This window comes from Leucoraja erinacea, chromosome 9, assembly GCF_028641065.1.
Source record: "Leucoraja erinacea ecotype New England chromosome 9, Leri_hhj_1, whole genome shotgun sequence".
NCBI lineage: Eukaryota > Metazoa > Chordata > Chondrichthyes > Rajiformes > Rajidae > Leucoraja > Leucoraja erinaceus.
In genome coordinates, this window is record NC_073385.1 from 54,695,814 (window position 1) to 54,720,225 (window position 24,412).

A 24,412-nucleotide genomic window follows, 5' to 3' on the forward strand; every position below is an offset into this window, starting at 1 on the left:
AGTAGGCAGAGGAGTAACGTATTGTCCATCTGGGACTGAAATGAGTGAATGTTTCTTTACCGAGATCTGTAAATCAGGGTTGTGGGTCTCCAGTCACTAAATTTATTTTACGTTTAATCAATCGGAGGATGTGCATGCCATTGACAAGACCAGCATTTATGGGCCGTCATTAATAGCCCTTCGACTTAATGTCTCCTAGAGACAACTTAATAGTCAGACACAATCTGCAGTAACAAATGGGCTCAATAAGATTTAGTTTAGAGATACAACATGGAAACAAGTGTTTTGGCCCACCGAGTTCGTGCTGACCAACATTATACACTAGTTCTATGTTATCCCAGTTTTGCATTCTGCACACTAGGGACAATTTCCAGAAGCCAATTAACCTACAAGCCTGTACATCTTTGGCATGTGGGAGGAAACCGGAGCATCCAGAGAAAACCCACGTAGTCACAGGGAGAACATACAAACTCTGTATAGACAGCACCCCTAGTCAGGATCAAACCTGGGCCTCTGACACTGTAAGACAGCAACTCGACACTGAGAGACCCCAGCAAATCTCCTTCTCCGAAAAATATTTTATTTTATGGTCATATATTTATTAATGCTCACCATTACAGGAACAATGTTGTTTTCCAAAAGTGTCTAATTTTCTGAAGTTAGTCCACAGGTTTCGTGGCAGGATTCAATTTCATGCCAGACACTGGCCCAGTTAAAACAAAACATGTTGCGACCATAACTTGTTTAGTCAATATATTTTTTGAGACGTAAATGGAAATGAAGGAATATGGAGATCAGGTGGGAAAGTGGATGATGGAGACATAGCCCCTGATATTATTACAGTGTGGCCCCGTCTTCATGGGCACCGCTCGCTTCTATATCCTAGGGTTAGCACAAACTAAGAGCTTCCTAGCTCAATAACATCCCTGTTGATTCATTTTATCATTCGTTCAGGAAGGAAATAAATTGCTTCTTCTTAAGATCCAACCTGCAGGAGTTCTGCCACATGAGAAGGAATGAAAGGAACTAAAGTGGGAGAAGGGGACAAAGATCAGAGGGACGCACGACTCCTTTCTTTGCTTTATCTTTCCCTTGATACTTAAGTGGCAATGCTTAGTGTTAACCTTTCCCAGTGGTGCCTGTGACTGTCTCACAGCACTAGATACTCGATACCCAGGTTCAATCCTCACTTCTGGTGCAGACTGAGTGGAGTTTGCAAGTTCTCCCTGTGACCGCACGAGTTCCACTCAGGTATTCCTGTTTCTTCTCACCTCAAAGACATGCGATTTGGTCGGCAATTGACTCCTGACGAGAAGGACATGTGACGGGCCGAGGCCTGGATCGCCCGCCGCAGAACCGGGAACCTGCCTGGAGTGGGAGTCCAGTCCAAGGCTAGTCCCCTGCTCACCCCTGAAGACCAGGATCCGGAGAGGAGGTGGAGTGAGGCGACAGCTTCAGACGCTGGGCAAAGGGCGATAAGGTGAACTGGGGATCTTACATTCCGCGCACTCAAGGTCGGCAGCGGGACACAAGACGAGGTGACCGGACGAGGAGAGGGACATCGATACGCGGATGGAGGTGACGGCTGCAATGGGCCTTCATGGCCAGCAGCGGCTGGGACTGCGAAAATGGCATCAACATTTTCCAACTCTTGCATACAGACTCAGTGGGCTGTTTCTATGCATCCTGTACTTAATCAGTGATTGTACTAATGCATGGCAATGATCTTACTGATCTGTATGCAAAAAAAGAACTCTACCTTGATACACAAGATAATCTTCATAAACCTCTTTAAAGTTATCCCCAGCTTCTTTCACTCCTGAAAAAACAGCCCCATCCTGTCCAATCTCTGTTAATAACAAGTCATGCAGTCCAGGCCATATTCCTGCAGCCTTTCCAGCTTGATGATGTTCTTCCTATAGTATGTCCACCAAAACCACACACAATTCAACAAATCCAGCTAACTCCTATACACAATGACTAAGCTGATGAAGGCAAACATACCATAAGCCTTTTTCACCACCTGTGTATCTGTATTGCCACTCTCAGGGAACTCGGTACCAGGGTTCCAGTTACAAATTATCTGACTTGCGTAAAATTGTCGTTATGCAAATTCTCCCATATATTTTAACCAAGTAATAATAATAATGTGTCATGGTATTATCAATGTTTGGGTGAAGTATAGATTCCATTACAATTATAAATTCTGAAGAAGGGTTTCGGCCCGAAACGTTGCCTATTTCCTTCGCTCCATAGATGCTGCTGCACCCGCTGAGTTTCTCCAGCTTTTCTGTGTAACCATTACAATTATAGTTGGGGTTAGGCTGATTTTTCAATGCAATGAGAGAATTACAGCAAGAGCAGTGATATGCAGTGAGATGCTTTGGCGAGCTGTAGAAAATGGACGTTTCCTCTTAAGGAGAAATCTGCTTACACACAGTTCTCAAGAACGGAACACTTAAATAACCCGTGGACTGTATCAGCTTGTGTTGTTGGGTAAAGGTTCTGTTTTATCCAGTGCATGGGAAGATCACATTTGTTATTATGTCTGTAATATTTGGGGTCTTTAATACAGACCCCAATGGGCGCAGATCCCCTTAATATAGTGGCTTGCCCCGTGACAGAGCAGCAGCAGCAGAGGGCTGGCACTCAGCAAAGTGGCAACATGGGGACAGTTCCTCAATCAGTTTGCATGAAGAGAGATCAAGCCCAGAGATAAACCATCCGATAATTTTCACTCTGGGAAATTACAGCAGCAGCAACTTTCATGAGCAACTTTGTTGGCTTTAAATAACCTCCTTCTCCAATAATAGACACAAAATGCTGGAGTAACTCAGCAGGACAAGCAACATCTTTGGATAGAAGGAATGGGTGACTTTTTTGGGTCGAGACCCTTCTTCATACTCCTTCAAAGCATAGGTTTAAACATCACAGCAGCACCAATTTAACTACATTTGCCAACTCTTTGAAAAAGGCAATCTGATTTATCCTACTTCTGTATCTTTTGGTATGTTTTTTTCCTTTAAAAATGTGTTTAAGTTCCTTTCAAAAGTTACTCTTAAATCTGCTTTCATCATCAATTTCAATCCAGACCATAAAGACATTCCTTAAAAAATAAATTATCTCCTAATTGTCGCTTGTTGTGTTTTGCCAATTATGGTTGAAGTTTTGCAGCCCACTTGCACTCACATTGAAGCCAGCTCTACCTTGCTCAGCTGGCTGAGATACAAATGTGTTCTTCCCGGATTTCCGGACCAATTAGCGTGAGCAGGTGCCGTTACTTAATTTTAGTTGCACTATTTAAAGACATAGGATATCGCTGACATTTTATGGATGGGCTGCACAGTACATGGGAGGCAGAACACAGGCTGTTTGCTGGTAGCTTCTGACTCCTTACTCCATTCTGTGGCAGTGAGAGGGCGACAGTGACATCTGATGGGAGGGAAAAGTCAACATGCGACTGCAGGCAGCCCTCAGTGTGGTCCTGGACCCTACCCTGTGCAATAAGGAGTTTATACCTCATTCGGTTATTCCTTTATTGCACCTTAACATCTTCTTTGCTACTTCAGAACTTCAGATTGCCCTGCAATCTTTGCATCATTTTGCTGTTTACATAGAAACATAGAAACATAGAAATTAGGTGCAGGAGTAGGCCATTCGGCCCTTCGAACCTGCACCGCCATTTAATATGATCATGGCTGATCATCCAACTCAGTATCCCGTACCTGCCTTCTCTCCAGACCCTCTGATCTCCTTGGCCACAAGGGCCCACATCTAACTCCCTCTTAAATATAGCCAATGAACTGGCCTCAACTACCCTCTGTGGCAGAGAGTTCCAGAGATTCACCACTCTCTGTGTGAAAAAAGTTCTCCTCATCTCGGTTTTAAAGGATTTCCCCCTTACCCTTAAGCTGTGACCCCTTGTCCTGGACTTCCCCAACATCGGGAGCAATCTTCCTGCATCTAGCCTGTCCAACCCCTTAAGAATTTTGTAAGTTTCTATAAGATCCCCTCTCAATCTCCTAAACTCTAGAGAGTATAAACCAAGTCTATCCAGTCTTTCTTCATAAGACAGTCCTGACATCCCAGGAATCAGTCTGGTGAACCGTCTCTGCACTCCCTCTATGGCAATAATGTCCTTCCTCAGATTTGGAGACTTAACGATTACTTAGTACTTAACGATTTATTTATTCTTGAGATACCGTATGTAAACTGTTTATTCTGTGATCTTCACGTGAACAAGGAATTTCATCGCACCCCAGTGTATATGACAATAAACTAAAAGCGGCACGGTGGCGCAGCGGTAGAGTTGCTGCCTTACAGCACAATAAACCCGGGTTCGAACCTGACTACAGGTGCTGTCCTTACGGAGTTTGTACATTCTCCCTGTGACCGTGTGGGTTTTCTCCAGGTGCTCTGGTTATGTGCAGGTTGTAGGTAAATTGGCCTCTGAAACTGGGGTAACATAGAACTAGTGATAGTTGGTAGACGTGGACTTGGTGGACCGAAGGGTCTGGTCCACACTGTATGTCTAAAGTACACTAATCTGGATCAGAATGGCTTCCCCCGGTCAGGAAAGGCGAGGAGTGCTAAGCTAAAGAGGGAGGGGAAAGAGGGGAATGGGTGTGTAATGTCATCAGGCCCAATGTGTGGAGACCAACTGCAGAAGATGTGAATGGAGGGACTCAGTATCCGACCACATTCTGTCTGCCCAGGGTGTGGTTCCTAGTGCCCCTCTGTTCTGCAGGCAGTCATTCTCCTCACATGGCCCCGGAACTTGATATCGTCTTCCTGTTGGATGCCAAGCCACGGGATCCACACATTACTGGGCCCCAGGGCCTGGGCTCGGACCATGGTTGGCACAAACCTAAAACCAGAGATCCAGAGATTTGGAGCCTCTGTATAATACCAGGTACAGGATGGTGGGTCGGGTCTGTCACTGAATAACATTGGAGTCTTCACTGCCTGCTGTACCTGCATGCTTACTTTCATAGACTGATGAACAAGGTCAAGACTATCATTGTAGAACACTGGTACAAATGTCGCTTTGTTTGTTTTCTCTCCCTCTCTCTCTAACTGCCTTCATCAATCTATTAACCAGATATTTCCATACACACTGGAATCACCTGAGCAAGTCTGTTCTCACCCAATTGAGATATTCCCTTTGCCCAATTCCATGACTCATCACTCCCCCATCCTCCCTTCATTTTCATACTCTGATACCTCACTCTCCCAGGGTCTGGAATCCAAAATGTTGACTCTGTGTCTCATTTATTGCCGCTTACCTGCCCTTATAGAGTTTAAAGATACAGTGCGGGAACAGGCCCTTTGGCCCACCGTGTCCTTGCCGATTAGCACTATCCTTCACACTAGGGACAATTTGCAGTCTTTACCAAAGTCAATGAACCTACAAACCCGTACACCTTAGAGTGTTGGAGGAAAGGGAGAGAGAGCAGGAAACAGTCACTTTGGCCCACCAAACCCACTGCGACCATTGATCACACGTTCACACTCACTCTATGTTATCTCACTTTCACATTGACTCCCGACACAACTGGGGCAATTTTACAATGGTCAATTAGCCTGTAAACCTGCATGACTTTAGGATGTGGGAGAAAACCAGAGCACCCGGGAAAACCCCACGGGGTGCAGGGAGAACATACAAACTCCACACAGACAGCACCCGAGTTCAGGATCGGGTCAGGGTCTCTGGTGATGCGAGGCAGCAACCCTACCCCACTGTGTCACTGTGTCGCCCTATGCTGGCATCATGACCACAGTTGGTAACTTTGTATTCATCTGGCGTGACGGATTCCACCCACTCTATCAATCCAGCCGCACAAGGTGCAGTGGAAATGCTCTGGTTGACCAACACTTCTGGGCACTGCCTGCCACATGCCCGCTCAATGGCGCCTGGTATCATTAGGCAGCCTGCCTGACCCACAGAACTGAAGGGCCACTGATTATGATGGGGCTTATTGCAAGCAAGGTTGGTCATCTGCCTTGTGCACTCCTGCGCTGAAATTACTCTAGGATCTCACAAATATCTTCAGCACAACCTGGCCTTGATCACAAGATGAAAGGTGCTGGTGAACCTGACAGCCCCTGCAATGCATGGTCACCAGGTCCCTCAGATGGCAGGTCACAGTTCAGTTGGCTACAAGTGCATACCAGCAGCTGGCATGCTTACAAAGCCTTCAGAGATACTGGTATCCAGACATAGTCATACATCCTGGAAACAGGCCCACCGACCCAACTAGCCCACCCCAACCTACATGCCCCATCCACACTAGACCCAGCATTTGGCCCATGTCCTTCTAAGCCTATCCTATCCATGTGCCTGGCCAAATATCTTATAAATGTTGTGACCTCGTCCGTCAACTCATTCCATATACCCAACCCCATTGTGTAAAAAAGGTGTCCCTCAGGTTCCTATTAAATCTTTCCCCCCTCACCTTAAACATATGTCCTCTGGTGTTTAAGAGGGAACTGCAGATGCTGGAGAATCGAAGGTTACACAAAAAAGCTGGAGAAACTCAGCGGGTGCAGCAGCATCTATGGAGCGAAGGAAATAGGCAACGTTTCGGGCCGAAACCCTTCTTCAGACTGATCGGGGGCGGGGGTGGGTGGGGACAAGAAAGGGAAAAGGAGGAGGAGCCCGAAGGCTGGGGGATGGGAGGAGACAGCAGGGGGGCTGAGGAAGGGGAGGAGACAGCAAGGACTAACAAAATTGGGAGAATTCGATGTTCATGCCCCCGGGGTGCAGACTCCCCAAACGGAATATGAGGTGCTGTTCCTCCAATTCCGGTGCTGCTCGCTGTGACCATGGAGGAGACCCAGGACAGAGAGGTCGGAGACGGAGTGGGAGGGGGAGTTGAAGTGCTGAGCCACCGGGAGGTCAGCTTGGTTATTGCGGACCGAGCGGAGGTGTTCGGCGAAACGATCGCCCAACCTCCGCTTGGTCTCACCGATATAGATCTGCTGACATCTAGAGCAGCGGACGCAATAGATGAGGTTGGAAGAGATGCAGGTAAACCTCTGTCGCACCTGGAACGATTGCTTGGGTCCTTGAACGGAGTCGAGGGGGGAGGTAAAGGGACAAGTGTTGCATCTCTTGCGGTTGCAAGGGAAAGTGCCCGGGGAGGGGGTGGACCGAGAGGGAAGGGAAGAATTGACAAGGGAGTTATGGAGGGAGCGGTCTTTGCGGAAGGCAGATATGGGGGGAGATGGGAAGATGTGGCGAGTGGTGGGGTCACGTTGGAGGTGGCGAAACTGACGGAGGATTACTTTTTGTATGTGACGGCTGGTGGGGTGAAAGGTGAGGACTAGGGGGACTCGGCCCTTGTTGCGAGTGCGGGGATGGGGAGAGAGAGCAGTGTTGCGGGGTATGGAAGAGACCCTGGTGCGAGCCTCATTTATGGTGGAGGAGGGGAACCCCCGTTCCCTGAATAATGAGGACATTTCAGATGTCCTGGTGCGGAACGCCTCATCCGTGGAGCAGATGCGGCGTAGACGGAGGAATTGGGAGTAGGGGATGGAGTCCTTACAGGAAGCAGGGTGGGAAGAAGTGTAGTCCAGATAGCCATGGGAGTCAGTGGGTTTATAGTGTATGTCGGTCAGAAGTCTATCACCTGCAATGGAGATAGTGAGGTCAAGGAATGGTAGGGAAGTGTCGGAAATGGTCCAGGTGTATTTGAGTGCCGGATGGAAGTTAGTGGTGAAGTGGATGAAGTCAGTCAGTTGTGTGCGGGTGCAGGAGGTGGCACCAAAGCAGTCGTCGATGTAGCGGAGGTAGAGGTCGGGGATGGGGCCCTGGTATGTATTGAACAAGGATTGCTCGACGTAACCTACAAATAGGCAAGCATAGCTGGGGCCCATGCGTGTGCCCATAGCTACGCCTTGTATTTGGAGGAAATGGGAGGAGTCGAACGTGAAGTTATTGAGGGTAAGGACCAGCTCCGCTAAGCGGAGGAGAGTGTCAGTGGCTGGGTATAGGTTGCTTCTCTGGTCGAGGAAGAACCGGAGGGCTATGAGACCATCGTGGTGGGGGATGGAGGTGTAGAGTGATTGGACGTCCATGGTGAAGATGAGGGGGTGAGGGCCTAGAGAATTGAATGCGCGGAGACGACGGAGAGTGTCTGAGGTGTCTTGAACATAGGTAGGGAGGGATTTAACCAAGGGTGATAGGATGGAGTCAAGGTATTTGGAAATGAGTTCGGTGGGGCACGAACAGGCGGAGACAATGGGTCTTCCGGGACAGTCAGGTTTGTGGATTTTAGGGAGAAGGTAAAATCGGGCTGTGCGGGGCTGGGGAACGATGAGGTTGGAGGCTCGGTCGGGTAGGGCATTGGAGTGGATGAAGTTGGTGATGGTGCTGGAGATGGTGGCCTGGTGTTCGTCAGTGGGGTTCTTGATTCGCCTATTCTGGGTAAAGGACTGTGTGCATTTACCCTATCTATTCCTCTCATCATCTTATACACTTCTATAAGATCACCACTCATCCTCCTGCTGATTTGGAAACTGGTTCTCCTCTGGGTGCTGCAACTTCAGCAGTGCCCATGGTGGTGCAGCCATGGAGAGCTGTGATTTGCAATGAGTGAGGTGGAGCTGCCAAGGGTTGGACTGCAGGGATTACAAACCTCAAGCAAATCCAATCAACACTTTCTTATGCTCACATTGCATGTGTCTGCGAGGAGCACTTCCCACAACATCACTGCAGAAAGCAGTGAGGAGGCTCTAATTTAGTTTAGTTTAGTTTAGAGATACAGCATGGAAACCAGGCCCTTCCGCCCACCAAATCCGCACCGACCAGTGATCCCCGCACACTAACATCATCCTACACATGCTAGGGATGATTTACATTCAAACCAAGCCAATCAATCTGCAAACCTGTACGTCTTTGTAGTGTGGGAGAAAACCGAAGATCTCAGGGAAAACCCATGCAGTCACGGGGTGAACGTGCAAACTCCGTACAGACAGCATCCGTAGTCAGAATTGAACTGTAGTCTCTAGCTCTGGCTCTGTAAGGCAGCAACTCTACCGCCATGCCCTTTGGTGTTTGGGGCTAGACTGCAAATCAACTCTTCATTCCCCCTCCAATACCGCTGCACTCTCTCGACTTCACTGCCAAGCTCATCATGGATGATTGCTCCACTGAAATGACCACATCCCCTCCAGTGCGGTGAACACATGCACAGACTGATGGCCCTACTAAATGCAGAAGTGGGCTAACATTTTCATGGAAAACCACTTGCATTTTTAACCAGGGCCCCCAACTCACTCACCCGCAATCCCACTCCCAAACACACTCTAACAGTGAAGCAGAACGAAAGAATGGTTGTAACAGGGAATGAGAACATATGGCTCTTCCAGTCCATCCCAGTGTGGAATAGAGATCCAGTTAATCCCACCCCACTGCCCTCTTCCATTATCCCAGTAAATACTTTGCTTTCATATACTTTTCCTGTTCCATCTTTGAACGATTTAATTGAATTTAGTTGACTTTAATTTGAAGGCACAGCATGGAAACAAGCCCACCACGTCCACGATCATCGGAGATAGACACAAAATCCTGGAGTAAAGGGCCTGCCCCACATGGCTGTCATTTGCGCTTAATTTACGCAACATCATTTACGCGCCACGACGCATGACGCGCTCGTTGTGACACGCACTTGATGCGCGCATGGTGCACATTACGCGCACATGGTGCGTGATGACATAGGCAGTTACGCGAGGCGTCTCAGGATTTTGTGATGTACAAAATCTTCGCGCGTGACGCGCAAATGATGGCCAAGTGGGACAGGCCCTTAATTCAGCAGGACAGGCAGCATCTCTGGAGAAAAGGAATGGGTGGCGCCAATCATCGATCACCCATTCATGCTAGTTCTATGTTTTCCCACTTTCTTATCCGCTTCTAACACATTTGGTGTGATTTACAGGGGCCAATTAGCCTGCAAACCCTCACGTCTTTGGAATTTGGAAAGAAACAGGAGACCCTGATGGAAACCCAAGCGATCTCAAGGAGAATGTGCAAATTCCACACAGACAGCGCCCGAGGTCAGGAACAAACCTGGATCTGGTTCTTTGAGGCAGCAGCTCTACCGGCTGTACCACTGTGCTGCCCTCAGATATACAGGGTCAAACAGGATCATACAGCATGCCAACTATCAACCATTCATTTCACCAATCCTACATGAATGTTGTACAGAAAAGATTCACAAGGATGGTGTCAGGGCTAAAGGGTCTGAGCTATAGGGAGAGGTTGAGTAGGTGGGGATTTTATTCCTTGGAGTGCAGGAGGTGAGGCGTGATCTTATAGAAGTGTATGAAATAGAGACGAATAGATCAGGTAGATGCACAGTCTCTTGCCCAGAGTATGTGAATCGAGGATCAGAGGACATAGGTTTAAGGTGAAGGGGAAAAGATTTAATAGGAATCGGAGGTATAACTTTTTCACACAGGGTGGTGGGTGTATGGAACAAACTGCCAGAGGAGGTGGCTGGAACTATCGTAACATTTAAGAAACAGTTAGACAGGTACATGGATACCACATTCCCAAAAACCCCTCCCAGATTCTGCCACTCACCAGCCTAATAGTTGCAGTGGAAAATTAACCCACCGTACAGGATCCACAGTTGTTAATTGTTTATATGAACAACTTGGATGTGAATATGCGTAGCACAGTTAGCAGATGGCACACAATATGATGATGTAAAGAACAGTGAAGTCGTGTATAATTATAATGGGATCTTGATCAACTGGGTCAATGGGCTGAGAAATGGCAGATGGAGTTTAATTCAGATAAATGTAAGGTGTTGAATTTGGGTAGGACAAACCGTAGAGTATTTGAGTCATACAGCGTAGAAACAGGCCCTTCGGCCCAACTTGCCCAAACCAGTGCAAGACTTGTACAGTAAGTGGGAATGTTGTGGAAAGGAGAGACCTTGTGGAGCAGGTACATTGCTCCATGAAGGTGGTGACCCAGGTAGACAGGATGGTGAAGGCGGGGCTTGGCACAGTTGCCTTCATTGGTTATGGCGTTAAGTACAGGAGTTGGGATGCCATGTTTCAGCAGTTTGAAGAAGGGTTTCGGCCCGAAACGTTGCCTATTTCCTTCGCTCCATAGATGCTGCTGCACCCGCTGAGTTTCTCCAGCACTTTTGTCTACCTTTGGTACGGTCACATTTGGAATATTGAGTACAGTTTTGGTTGGCTGGTTAAAGGAAAGATGACGTTAAGCTGAAAAGAGTGCAAAAAAATTGACGAGGATTTTATAAACAATAAACACTAGGTGCAGGAGTACGCCATTCAACCCTTCAAGCCAGCACCGCCATTCACTGTGATCATGGCTGATCATCCACAAATAGTACCCCATTCCTGCCTTCTCCCCATATCTCTTGACTCCGCTATCTTTAAGAGCTCTATCCAACTATCTATATAGAGCTCTATATAAGATGGGTCTTTTATCCTTGGAGTGTAGGTGCCTGGCGGGTGACCTTATAGAGGTACATCAAATAATCAGGGGTATAGATACGTCACAGTCTTTTCCCCCCCCAAGAGAGTCGAAAACGAGAGGGATTAGGTCTAGGGTGAAAGGGAAAAGATTTAAAAGGGAATTTAGGAGCTTGTGTAGAACAAGTTGCCTGGGGAAGGATTAGAAGTGGGTACAGTTATGACATTTAAAAGACACTTGGACAGGTACATGAATAGGAAATGTTTGGAGGGATCTGGGCCAGGCACAGGCTAGTAGGATTAACTCAGTTAGGCAACATGGTCTACATGGATGAGTTGGGCTGAATGTCCTCCTTCCATACTTTATAGCTCTATGACTATGACTTCTGGGCCGGGCCCGGTACGTCGTATCCGGGCCTGGGGTTCAAAAGGGGGCCCGGGAGCCAAAGGGGGGGGCCGGGAATTTCCTGAAATCTCAGAAAATCTTTGCATATATTTTGTGAAGACTAGCATTCACATTCTGTGTGAGCCTACATAGTTTTATATATCGTAATTCATAGAAATTGTGATCTATAATAAAGCGGGGAATTTTAACTAGCGGGTGTGAGGTCGGGGTAATCTGATTAAAAGAGGGGGAAGGGGAAGACCCATCACTACTGATGTGTCTTCCCTGAAGGGGGGGGGGGGGGAGCACTAGGACCCAGCAGAGTCAGACCACGTGCTGTCTGCATGGTGGAGGTTGTGGGCCTGGTGCTGCGCCTGGAACTCTGGTGAGGTGACGGCTCTGGCCCGCTGGTGGCTGGCGGAGAGGCGAGGGTCGGCGGAGTCGCTGGTGGAAGCCCGTGGGCAGCTGGAGTAGAGATACGGGCAGCAGCGTCGTGGCTTTCTGAAGACAGTGAAGGTCGACGACAGTGGCTGCGGTGGCCCCACCCGGGGAGGTGGTGAGAGTCGGCAGCCATGGGCGCCAGTTTCAGTGGTCCGGGCCTGGCTTTGGCCAGGTAGGCAGTGAGGGTCGGAGAGGAGGTGGATGCTGTTGCTACTCCTGGTGGTGGCCATCTCGATGTGGGCGGGTGTGTGAGGGTTTGTATGTGTGAGTGGGTGTGTGTGAGTGGGTTTGGGTGTGGGTGGGTGTGTGTAAGTGAGTGTGTGTGTGTGTGTGTGGGTGTGTGTGGGTCAGTGTGTGTGAGTGGGTGTGTGAGTGCGTGTGTGAGTGGGTGTGTGTGAGTGCGTGTATGAGTGGGTGTGTGAGTGTGTGTGTGGTGTGATTGTGTGTGTGGTGTGTGTGTGTGTGTGAGTGGGTGTGTGAGTGTGTGTGTGTGTGTGTGTGTGTGTGTGGTGTGTGTGTGTGAGTGGGTGTGTGATTCAGTGTGGTGTATGCATGAGTGGGCGTGTGAGTGTGTGTGGCGTGTGAGTGTGTGCGGGTGTGTGTGTGTGTGTGTGGGTGTGTGTGTGTGTGTGAGTGGGTGGATGTGGGTGGATGAGTGAGTGTGTGTCTGAGTGTGTGTGTTAGTGGGAGGGTGAATTTTGTAAATGCACAGAAAGCCATTAGATCTGTTGAACTTGTTAACAGAGTACAGATTTGGTGACCTGTTTCCAAATGTTTGTGTTCGCTTAAGAATACTATTAACAATTCCAGCAACAGTAGCTTCTGCAGAGAGGTAATTTAGCAAACTTAAGCTGATTAAGAATTATTTAAGGTCTACAATGTCTCAGGAACGTCTTGTGGATTTGGCCAGGCTAAGTATTGAAGCATTGGCAGAACAATAAATTTTCATGCTGTGATTCAAAATATTTCACAAAAAAAGGGCAATAAAGCTCTTTATTTAGAGTAAATACTAATCTCTGATCTGCATTGAAATATAAAAGGATGTTTCAGCGTGAATTCTTTCTCCTTCTCTGTTTTGTAGCACAAACAAAATGTTCAAAACAAATGTGCTTTCTTCTTTCTGATCCTTTTATTTTATTTATATTTATTTATATTTATCATGGAGGGAGTATAGGAGCATAAGGCCTCAAATGCAGAAAATCAACAGAGCGGTCCATTCCACCCTTCTCGCATCTTCCATGCCCCCTTTTGCCTTACAGGCTACAGCTCATGGCATAAAACCAAAATGAATAAAAACAGGATGACTAATGGCGAAGGGAAGGGGGCCCGATAGAAACTTTGAACCCACTGATAAAATTCCTCTCAGAGGTCCTGCCCCATGGATCTCTGAATGACCTCTCTCACATGGCAGAACAGGCTGTGGACAGTGACTAGGCCTAGATCCCAAGACACGGCCGCTGGAAGCCCTGATGGGTTTAGCATCAAATCCGTAATTGTTATTTAAAGATTCAATTAAATGAAATTTCCTCATCTAATTATTTTAAGTACCTGATTGCGACATAATTTATGTTCAACTTGCGCATTTATGAACTGTTCCTGGTACAGTCACCACCCAACAGCAGCTTTCCCATCATTTATTTACCAAGAGACACATCTTTCATGAAAATGGTAATCACTTACATTTACACATCCCAAGGCATAACACCATTATCAGACATTTGAGATTTTTACACAGACACATTCTGACACTTGCTTGGTTCCTACAGTTGGAAACGTCAGTGAGTGAACTAAAGCATTGCTTGACCATAAGTTGTTACTACAGATTCAGTTTTTCTCTAAAGGTTTCATGCAAAATCCCTGGCTAACAACCTCACTAACTCAGGCGCACAACTGCAATATTAGCATGGCCCTCAACTCAGATTAACATATCCAGTGCTGATGCAGCAAGAATTAGTCCTGAGCTCCCGAATAACTTCCCAAAGCCATTGAAGGCAGAGCCACTGTTTGGACTGATCTGTTTTAACAGCATTCATAGACTGTGCCATATCTTATGAGTGATTGACAGCACTAGGCCTGTACTCGCTGGAGTTTAGAAGGATGAGAGGATATCTCATTGAAATTTACCAAATAGTGAAAGGCCTGGATAGAGTGGATGTGAAGAGCATGTTTCCACTAGTGGGAGAGTCTTGAACCAGAGGCCATACATAGCTTCAGAATTAAAGGACTTCCTTTAGGGAGGAGATGAGGAATTTCTTTAGTCAGAGGGTGGTGAATCTGTGGAATTTGTTGCCACAGTAGGACGTGGAGGCCAAGTCAATTGATTCTTTTAAGGCAGAGATAGATAGATTCTTATTATCAAAGTATCAAAGGTCAAAGGTATTTTATTGGTCACATTCACATACACCGAGGTGTAATGAAGTGAAAAGCTTTTTGCCATTTTGCAGCACACAGAGAAAGAATACAGACATAACACCAATGAGAATCTTAAACACAAAGAACATCCCCCCACAATGTTTCCCACCATGAGGGAAGGCACAAAGTCCAGTCCCCAACCCCAGTTCACCCATAGTCGGGCCTATTGAGGCCTCCACAGTTGCCTCTACGGAGGCCCGATGTTCCTGGCCGTTCTCGCCGGGTGGTGGTGCTCCGGCGTCGGGAGAGTCCTCACAGCGGCCTGGGAACCCTGGAACGGCCGCCTCCGTACTGGAGGCCGCGGCTTCCGAAGCCGACAAGGCCGCGCCGGATGGAGCTCCACAACTGCCGATCTCGTTGCGAGATCCCAGGCTCCCGGTGTAAAGTTCGGCGCCGCCGCCCGCAGCTGGCCGCTCCACAGTCCCGCAGCTCCGCGATGTTTTACCCGGCGGTCTCAGCTCACCGGAGCTCCAGCGCTGCGACCCAGGCAAGGCATCGCCCGCTCCACGATAGCGCTCCAGCGCTGTGCCGCCGCCGAAGCCGAGGTTCTGGGCGGTCCGCGACAGGAAACGCCGCTCCAGGCCCGCTGGTAGGCCACGAGGACGGGTCGAAGCTGCAGCCCGGAGAAAAGCTGCCTCTCCAACGAGGTAGGGACCCTGAAAGGCAGTTTCCCCCTCCACCCCCCACACAAAAAAGTCTAGACCTCCAAACAAAACATTTTAACTAACTAAAAATAAAAATAAAACGGTGAAAAGACAGACAACTGCTGGCAGGGCAGCCGTGCACAGGACAGTGCCCCCGTTACTACAGGTGTCAGGGGTTATGGGGAGAAAGCAGGAAAATGGGGTTAGTAGAGAGAGATAGATCAGCCATGATTGAATGGCAGAGTAGACTTAATGGGTTGAATGGCCTAATTCTGTTCCTATCACTTATGAACTTATCTTCATAATGTTTTCACTTCCATCGTGTATTTTTCAGATTGGACGAATTGAGCTTGGATGGCCATTTTTGTCATGTGAAAGACGATCAAAAATGGTCATACCACCTCAAAACCAATTTTGCTATTCATTCTTCACCCTCATTCCACCATTACCTTGTTCTTGTCGTCCCTTTGACGTCCCCTCTCCTTGACATTCAAAGTCCTCAGCATCCTTCTCCAATTTCACCAAACTGCTAAGACTCACTTTCAGCCCCATTTGTCCTTTGCTCCATTAATTTTGCCCTCATTTGGATAGTTTCTGAATTTGCTGGGCCAGGCTACTTGCCTGTACCTGCCCCACATCCCTGCTACTACACTGAGCTTCGTGCGTCAGCAAGTTTACACTGGGGCGTATGCTCCAGAGAAGCCTCTCATTCCACTAGCACATCTTTCTGTGTAGGAAGGAACTGCAGATGCTGGTTTAAACCGAGATAGACACAAAAGCTGGAGTAACTCAGTGGGTCAGACAGAAATCCCTGGAGACACTGAAGAAGGGTCTCGAGCCGAAATGTCACCTATTCCTTTTATCCAGAGATGCTGTCTGACCCGCTGAGTTACTTCAGCTTTTTGTGTCTATCTCTAGTACATCTTTCTGCTCCTTTCTCTCTCCTGTACATACTGATCTTTAAAACTTGCAAAAACACTACATATATGCAAATATTTTTTTCCTTTCCTTCCTGCCTACGCTGAATCTTTTATTCAAATCTCTTTGTCACCTCTTCCACCTTAAGAGGTTTTTTCTAAAAGCCTCTCTCTTTGATCCCACACACTCACTTTTCTCCTAGCCATCATTTCCCATAATCCCTTGATGCTTATCAGATTCAGATTCAATTTTAATTGTCATTGTCAGTGTACAGTACAGAGACAACGAAATGCATTTAGCATCTCCCTTGAAGAGCGACATAGCAAACGTCATAGCGACATAGCATCACGTATCAAGGATGCTACAGAAATACAAATAAATACTGCTAAAAGTATTTCATTCCAGCTCGCAATCTGCATTTATTCATATCCTTTCTATTCGCTATCTCCATACAATTTATTTTAGACCGTCAACTAATTTAATTTACTCCTGCGGGAAAGGTTAGATCAATTCCCAGTCAGCAGCTGTACATCAACGAGCCAAACGTTGTCTCGGGGACTGTTTTTGCTGAACACTTAATGCTTGGTTTGCCAAGGCCTACGGAATCTCCCGGTTTCCGACCATTTCAACTCTACTTCCCATTCCCACACTGACCTTTCAGTTCTGGGTCTCCTCCATTGCCTGGGTGAGACCACCCACAAATTGGGGACACAGCACCTCATATTTCGCTTGGGCAGCTTACAACCCAGCAGTACAAATGTTGAATTCACTCATTTTAAATAACTTCATCTTACACTCCCCTTTCTCCCTACCTCCACCCTAGTCGTTTAACCAGTTCTACAATTCACCACATTGTGCCCCTTTAGAGATCACACCTTCCTGAGCCAACAATTGGCATATCAGGACACCATCCTGCACGAGATCATTTGTTACCGGCCCTGATTTATCCAGGTTTTCCCTCACCTCCTGTTCTTCCCATCCCCACCTCCTCCAGTCAGTCTGAAGAAGGGTCCCGACCCAATACGTTACCCATCCTTTATTTCCAGAAATGCTGCTTGACCCGCTGAGTTACTCCAGCACTTTGTGTCTATCTTCAGCAGCTGATTGGACATGTTCCATGCTAGATATTGATTAGACACTCTAATAGGAGCTATTTATAATTCAAACCTGACTGGACCCATTTCACACCCATGGTCTTGAATAATGTTTGATTCAATCAATTTCCAATCATTGTCTGAACTGGATCCAACTACTAAGCACACCTGCCAGAAAGCATTACCAAACATTGAATGATTCGATCCATTCCCAGCTTACATCTTTTTGCACCCAATCCAAGATCTACCTATAGGGTGATTTCACGAAAGGTCACTGGAGCATAGATCCTCACCCACGTGACCGCAAAATTTAACTGGGGTACAAACGTCGCTTCCAGTACATTTTATTGATGCTGAAAACACGTACTTTCAAACCCGTTAAAAACATGGAAAACGGACGATTTTTGAGCTGATATTTTCTGTGCTAGTCGGGGTGACCATGAAGCACAGCGAGCTAAATTTTCAGGCAAAAAAAAACGGCCCGTTTTTGAGCTGTAAATTACTGTGCCAATCGGGGTGACCCAGAGACACAGCTATCTTACTTTAGAGTCCAGAAGATAAAGAAAAACAAAGGTAAAAACAAGAGAGCGCTGAAGGGAAAATAACAGCGGAAGTTGTTGGCCGTGCAGATATAAAGATCGAAAATATCGGGATTTTATCGCGTTTGCTCGCTGCATTTCATCAATAATGCCTGGGAACGTGGCCGGAGGTATCGAGGCGTCGCAGTCTTGATTACTTCACGATCTCCGCTTACAAGCCCGGGGTCGGGGCCTCGCGGGTAGAAGCCTGGGTCGAGCGAAGCGACCAGCGGAGCCCGCTGCTGGGGCCCAGATCGGCACCACGGAGGCGTGGTGGACGTCGACAGTGGTGAGCCCTCAACGGTGGTGAAGCCTCGTGACAATGGGGCCTTGGCAGTGATGAAGCCTCGCGGTGGCGATGGTCGATGGTCGATGAGAGCGTGGAAGACCACCATGAGGGAGGGGGAAGAACAATAGAGGACCCGGCGTGGGGGGACCGCCGTGAGGGAGAACAATGAACATTAGGGGGGAGGGGGGGAAGGATGACAAAGGATAATGGGGACCTGGCATGGGGGATCTGTTGGGGTGGGGGACAAAAGGGGGAGCCAACGTGCTTTGTAACTTTATCAGTGTCGTAGGTGGCTGCTATTTGTATACATTGTGCATACAAGCAAATAATCTCAGTGCCTAGTCACATGTGACAATAAAGTATACCTATTCCTATAATCCGATGCCGTTACCAACCAGTGTCCATTTACTGTCCATTTAAAGGTGGCACAGTGGTGCAAAGGGCGGTAGTGTGAGTGGCGCAGCGGTAGAGTTACTGCCTTACAGTGCCAGAGACCCAGGTCGACCCTGACTACGGGTGCTGCCTGTACGGAGTTTGCATGTTCTCCCTGTGACTACGTAGGTATTCTCCGGGTGCTCCAGTTTCCTCCCACATTCCAAAGATGTGTAAGTTTGTAGGTTATTTGGCTTTGGTCAATTGTCCCTTGTGTGTAGTATAGAACTGGTGTATGGGGTGATTATATGGGGTGAAAGGCCTGTATCTCTGAAGTGCAAACTAAACATATCTGTTTTCAATCACAAATGCAACAAAATTATTTCAAATTCCATTTTCGATTGGTGACTAACTGATTTGAAATGGCTTGTTACTGTCTGACTGTTGTCAATGAACCTATTCACATCTATTTCTGTCTTGTGTGTTATAACATTAACTAAACGTGATTTGACATCTCTCTTCCTTTCCCCAAACTACAAATCTCTCTGTTTTTGGTGGTATTGTTCTGTGAGCACTGAAACCAAATTTCTAACCATACTCAAGCTAGTTAATAATGAAAAACAGAGATCAGAGAATGTCGCAGGCAGAATGCCATGCTAGAATCAGTGCACTCAACCTCACACACTCCCACAGATCCATTCTCCAGAATCCACCGAGATGATAATGAAACCTGAGTAAACATTCTCTCCCAGGCCAACCTTCGCTGTACTGAAATACTAATACTCCTCAGAGAGGCACTTCATTCTGAGTTCCGTTGTGGAAAGAGGTTAACATATAGACAGAGGAAAAAATTTACGATTATCTTCAAAGGCAAAACACAGCAACCCTCAAACACACACATGTGAATGAGTGAACTACAAGATAGACGCAAAATGCTGGAGTAACACAACGGGTCAGCCAGCATCTCCGGAGAAAAAGAATAGGTGACGTTTCGGATTGAGACCCTTCTTCAGACTGAGAGTCGGGGGGGGGGGGGGGGAGGGAAACTAGAGTTATGAGAAGGTTCAAAACAAATCAGAGCCGGTACGGATGACCAAAGGAAAAGTGGAGCCCGCAATGGTCCATTGTCGGCTGTGGAGGAGATGATAATGATTTTGTGTCTATCTTCAGTGCTACCCAACATCTGCAGTTTATTCCTGCACAATCAGTAAACCACAACTGATCAAAGTGAATCTGCAGCGTTCTGAATGAAAATGGCGATGTTGAGTCCACAAACCTGGAGCACACCAAGGACCAGAGTAGATGGTAGAAGGAACTTCTACCTCCTAAAGCACCCATCCATTACTCTAAGCACTGTTTAGTTTACTTTATTATTGTCACATGTATCGAGGTACAGTGAAAAGCTTTTTGTTGCATGCTATCCAGTCACCGAAAAGACTATACCTGATTACAATCAAGTCATCCACAGTGTACAGATATAGGATAAAGGGAATGATGTTTAGTGCAAGATAAAGCCTAGTAAAGTCCGATTAAAGATAGTTCAAAGGTCTCCAATGAGGTAGATGGTAGGTCAGGACCTCTGGTTGGTGAGAGGATGGTTCAGTTGCCTGATAACAGCTGGGAAGAAACTGTCTGTGAATCTGGAGACGTGCATTTTCACACATCTGTACCTCTTGCCTGTTGGGAGAGGGGAGAAGAGAGAACTTGCCCAACCCAAGGCTAAGCCTATGGGTCCCACACCAGGACCAATGAAACCTGTGCAAAAGCAAGTCATCTTCAGTCTGGAGAGATAGTTTTCGAAAAAGAATCAAAATTAATATTCTGTTTTCTGATTCAGGGATTTACAGTGGGTTAGGCTCTTACACGTCCTGTTGCCTCAAAGAAAAAACAAACTCCAACAGGCTCATTCATCCCTAAAGACCAAATCTCACAGACCACTCGCTCCTGCAGAAATGCACGCTCCCATGGACCCCCCCCCCCCCCCCCCCCCCCCTCTGCAGCTTCCCCTATTCTGTCACATAGTTCATTTCTCCTCCTCTACTCGCTCATTACTCCAGGTCCTTCATTTTTATTTCCCAGGCCACCTACTCCACCCTAGTTTACTTCTACTGACCATTCCTCCCCCTGGCTCCACATTTCATTCCACAACATCCTTTCTAATCAAATCCCACCATTTTCATCCCTTTGTCCTCTTCACTCATCACCTCCATCCTTGGTTACCACCTCCACCCCTTCTCCTTCCCGCCCACCTCACCCATCTGCTGAGCGACCCCTCCTCGCCAGGATCCACCTAGCTATTTGCAGCTCTTTCCGCCCGTCTTCTCCTCTCCTCATTGATTCCACCAGCTATCTGCCCTCCACTCCATCACTCTGAAGAAGGGTCCCGACCCGAAACGTTTTAAGGCCATATCCCCTCCACAGTTGCTGCCTGACCCTCTGAGTTACTCCAGCAATGCTTTGTGCTTAAGGTCACCCCCTGCGCCTGCATTCTCTTGTATCCCCACTGTCTGTAAGGTCACAGTTCCACGGTGACCCGTGTCGTCTGAATGAAACATTCAGTATCCTCAATAAAATCCAACCCATTCCAAATTAGCAGCCTTGTTTTGCAGGTTGTATGTTTTACTCATTCATCCCATTTCATGCATCAATCGTTCACTCTTTCGTTAGAACGCCACAAGTCTAAGGTGAGCGTCTCACGTTTTAGACCGCGTCCCCAGCTAATGCAAACGAGAATCAATGTGGAGTTGCGTTCTCCACCGTCTTGGACGGACAGGATTAACCGAAGCAGCAGTTAATGATGAACAGCCTTTTGGTATTGACAGGCCGGCCGGGCCTGAGCCAAGGCGAGAGACTGGTGAACACTCACTCACCTCGCATCCATATAGCTGGTGGAGCTGGAAATCCAGCCACTCCTCAATGTCCAGTCTCCTCTGTAGATCTTTCCTGTCGTATCGCACCGTGAACTTGCCCAGCTTCCTCTGAGTCTGTGGCTCCCCTTCCTTGCCCGGCGACTGGAAGTAGACCCGGGGCTGCGTGCTGGGCTCTGCCATCGTCAGAGTGACCTGTCGTGGCTGTGTTGTGGCAATAAAACACTTGGCACTCCGAGCAGCAGTGAGCAGCAATCAAGCAAGCAAGCAAGCCCTGGGAACCTGCCTGTGTGAAATGGAGAGGAGGGAGAGAGAGAGCCGTCACTCCTTATCCCCTCCCCCTTCTCTTCTCGCCGGCAGAAGAGAGACACCAGCACACAAGCAGGGTCTGTGTGTGACAGTCTGGACACACAATACCCCATGGAAAACAGAGGCAGGCCGCTGCTTGGTTTAATGATTATCGTGATAATAAAAATATGGAGATTATAATAATCCAGCGGATGATTGCTACGTGATGAAACTCATTCGCCCAGGGCTAATAAAGCAGTTCGCAGATCAGCAGCTTGACATTCCTTCTCTCCAGAGATGCTGCCTGTCCCGTTGAGTTACTCCAGCATTTTGTGGCTTATCTTTAGTAGCTTGAATGACAGTCTTTATTTCTCAAGGTTTTGAGGAATTACATCTACAAGTGTTTCCCTCTCTGTACCTCGTTTTTAATGTCCCTGAGAGCCTAGTTTGTACATTTTGATTGCCTGTCCCAATATGGGATAGAATTGAACATTGTTATCTTATTCCACCCCTGAAGCAATTTGCAGTATCAAAAGAAAAAAATATATAAATGTGCGTTATTGTTACTGCTACCATAAGGTTGTATTTGGTTCCACAACTGTCAACATTTAACTCCATCAAGTTCTCATTTTTCTTCATTTACGATAAATACCTGGGGAGGCGCAGTGGCGCTTGGGGTAGAGTTGCTGCCTTACAGCTCCAGAGACCCCGGTTCGATCCTGACTATGGGTGCTGTCTGTATGGAGCCTTTACGTTCTCCCTGTGATCATGTGGGTTTTCTCCAGGTGTTCCGGTTTTCTCCCACATCCCAAAGACGCACAGGTTTGTATATCAATTGGCTTCTGTAAATTGTCCCCAGTGTGTAGGGTGCAACTAGTGTATAGGTGATTGTTGGTCGGCGCAGACTCGGAGGGTCGAAGGGCCTGTTTCCACGCTGTATCTCTAAACTAAACTAAACCCTTAAAGATAGAAATACATCAGAATAATAATAATTGAAATGACTGATCCTGAACCCAAATTAGTCGGCTGCTTGGAGCAAAGAATGAGATCAAACACCATTGACAAGACGTTCCTCCTGTTATTGAGTGGAACCCATCCTGTTGATAACGCTGCCCCTAATTGTGAAGAGAATTCCAATTAAGGTCATCGACCTTAAACATCAATTTTATTTGTTTTGAGCTGAGTCATCTGAAGTTTGTACCATTTTCAAGTTCACATTTATTGTCACATGCACCAATTGGTTCATTGAAATTTGAGTTACCATACAGCAATACAAATAAAAATAACATAATATACGATAGTTTAACTTAAACATCTATCACAGCGGAATCAACGTTTCCCACTGTGATGGAAGTCAATAAAGTTCAGTCATCTTCCTCTTTGTTCACCCGTGGTCGGGGCCTTTGAACCCTCCGCAGTCGCTGCTACGGACTGCCCGATGTACAGGCCCTCTTGCCGGGATGATCGGAACTCTGGCAACGGAACGGAGGAACACACTTGCGGCTTGGAGTTTCCGAATCGGCCGCTTCTTACCGCTTCTGAAGTCCACAAGCCGAGCTGGGCAGAGCTCCAACACTGGCGATCCACGGCAAAAGATCAAAAGGCAGGAACGGGGTACTGATTGGGGATGATCAGCCATGATCACATTGAATGGCGGTGCTGGCTCGAAGGGCCGAATGGCTTACTCCTGCACCTATTGTCAATTGTCTATTGTCTACGCAGGTGGTGTATGAGGTGATGTTCTTCTGGTTTGCATTTGGCATCACCCTGGCTGTGGAGTAGGGTGAGAACTGGCTGGTTGGTGTGGTCATGGTAAGGGGAGTTGAAATGGTTGTTGGGGAGATGCTTCCTGGTGGTGTGGAGAATTAATGCCCTTCGAGTCATAGAGTGATAGTAGAAACAGGCTCTTTGGCCCAACTTGCCCACACAGGCCAACAATGTCCCAGCTACTCTCGTCCCACCTGCCCGCGTTTGGTCCATATCCCTCCAAACCTACACTATCCATTTACCTGTCTAACTGTTTCTTAAACATTGGGATAATCCCAGCCTCAACTACCTCCTCTGGCAGCTTGTTCCAGACACCCACCACCCTGTGTGTGAATGTGTTACCCCTATTAAATCTTTTCCCCTTCACTTTAAACCTATGTCCTCTGGTCCTCGATTCCCCTAACTGTGCAAGAGACTGTGCATCTACCTGATCTATTCCTCTCATGATTTTATACGCCTCTGTAAGATTTGGTACACCTCTATAGGCCACATGAGTGGCAAGGATGCCAGGTATAATGATAATTCTGTGAACATACAGCACTAATGAATGTATGAGAGATAGACACAAAATGCTGGAGGAACTCAGTGGGCCAAGCAGCATCTCTGGAGAGAAGGAATGGGTGATGTTTTTGGTCGAGACCATTCTTCGCACTAAGTAATGTATGTATAGCCAAATTTTTGCACAGTTCTTGTATTGTAGAAAATTTTTATTTATGAATAAAATTTATTTTGATTTTTTTTAAAAGGGAGCATTGTTTAATTGTTGGATGCGGCTCCTACTGGTGGAAAGAGCACCATCTATTGGTGAACATAACGCTTACTACTGGGTAGCACTTGGCATATTGTTACATTCAGGAATTAAGAGCAGGTGTAGGCCATTTGACTACTCAAGCCTGCCCCAGCCGT

General features: G+C 47.2%; 1 protein-coding gene across 1 annotated transcript in view; it reads right to left on the reverse strand.

The window, feature by feature from the left end:
• Positions 1 to 21,829, reverse strand: part of ppp1r14d (protein phosphatase 1 regulatory inhibitor subunit 14D) — a 46,702-nt gene extending 24,873 nt beyond the window's left edge. The window contains exon 1 of the mRNA XM_055640845.1: positions 21,455 to 21,829. Within this exon, the coding sequence (XP_055496820.1) occupies positions 21,455 to 21,634 (180 nt within the window). The 5' untranslated portion in view covers positions 21,635 to 21,829. The remainder of the gene's footprint in view (positions 1 to 21,454) is intronic.
• Positions 21,830 to 24,412: the final 2,583 nt, after the last annotated feature.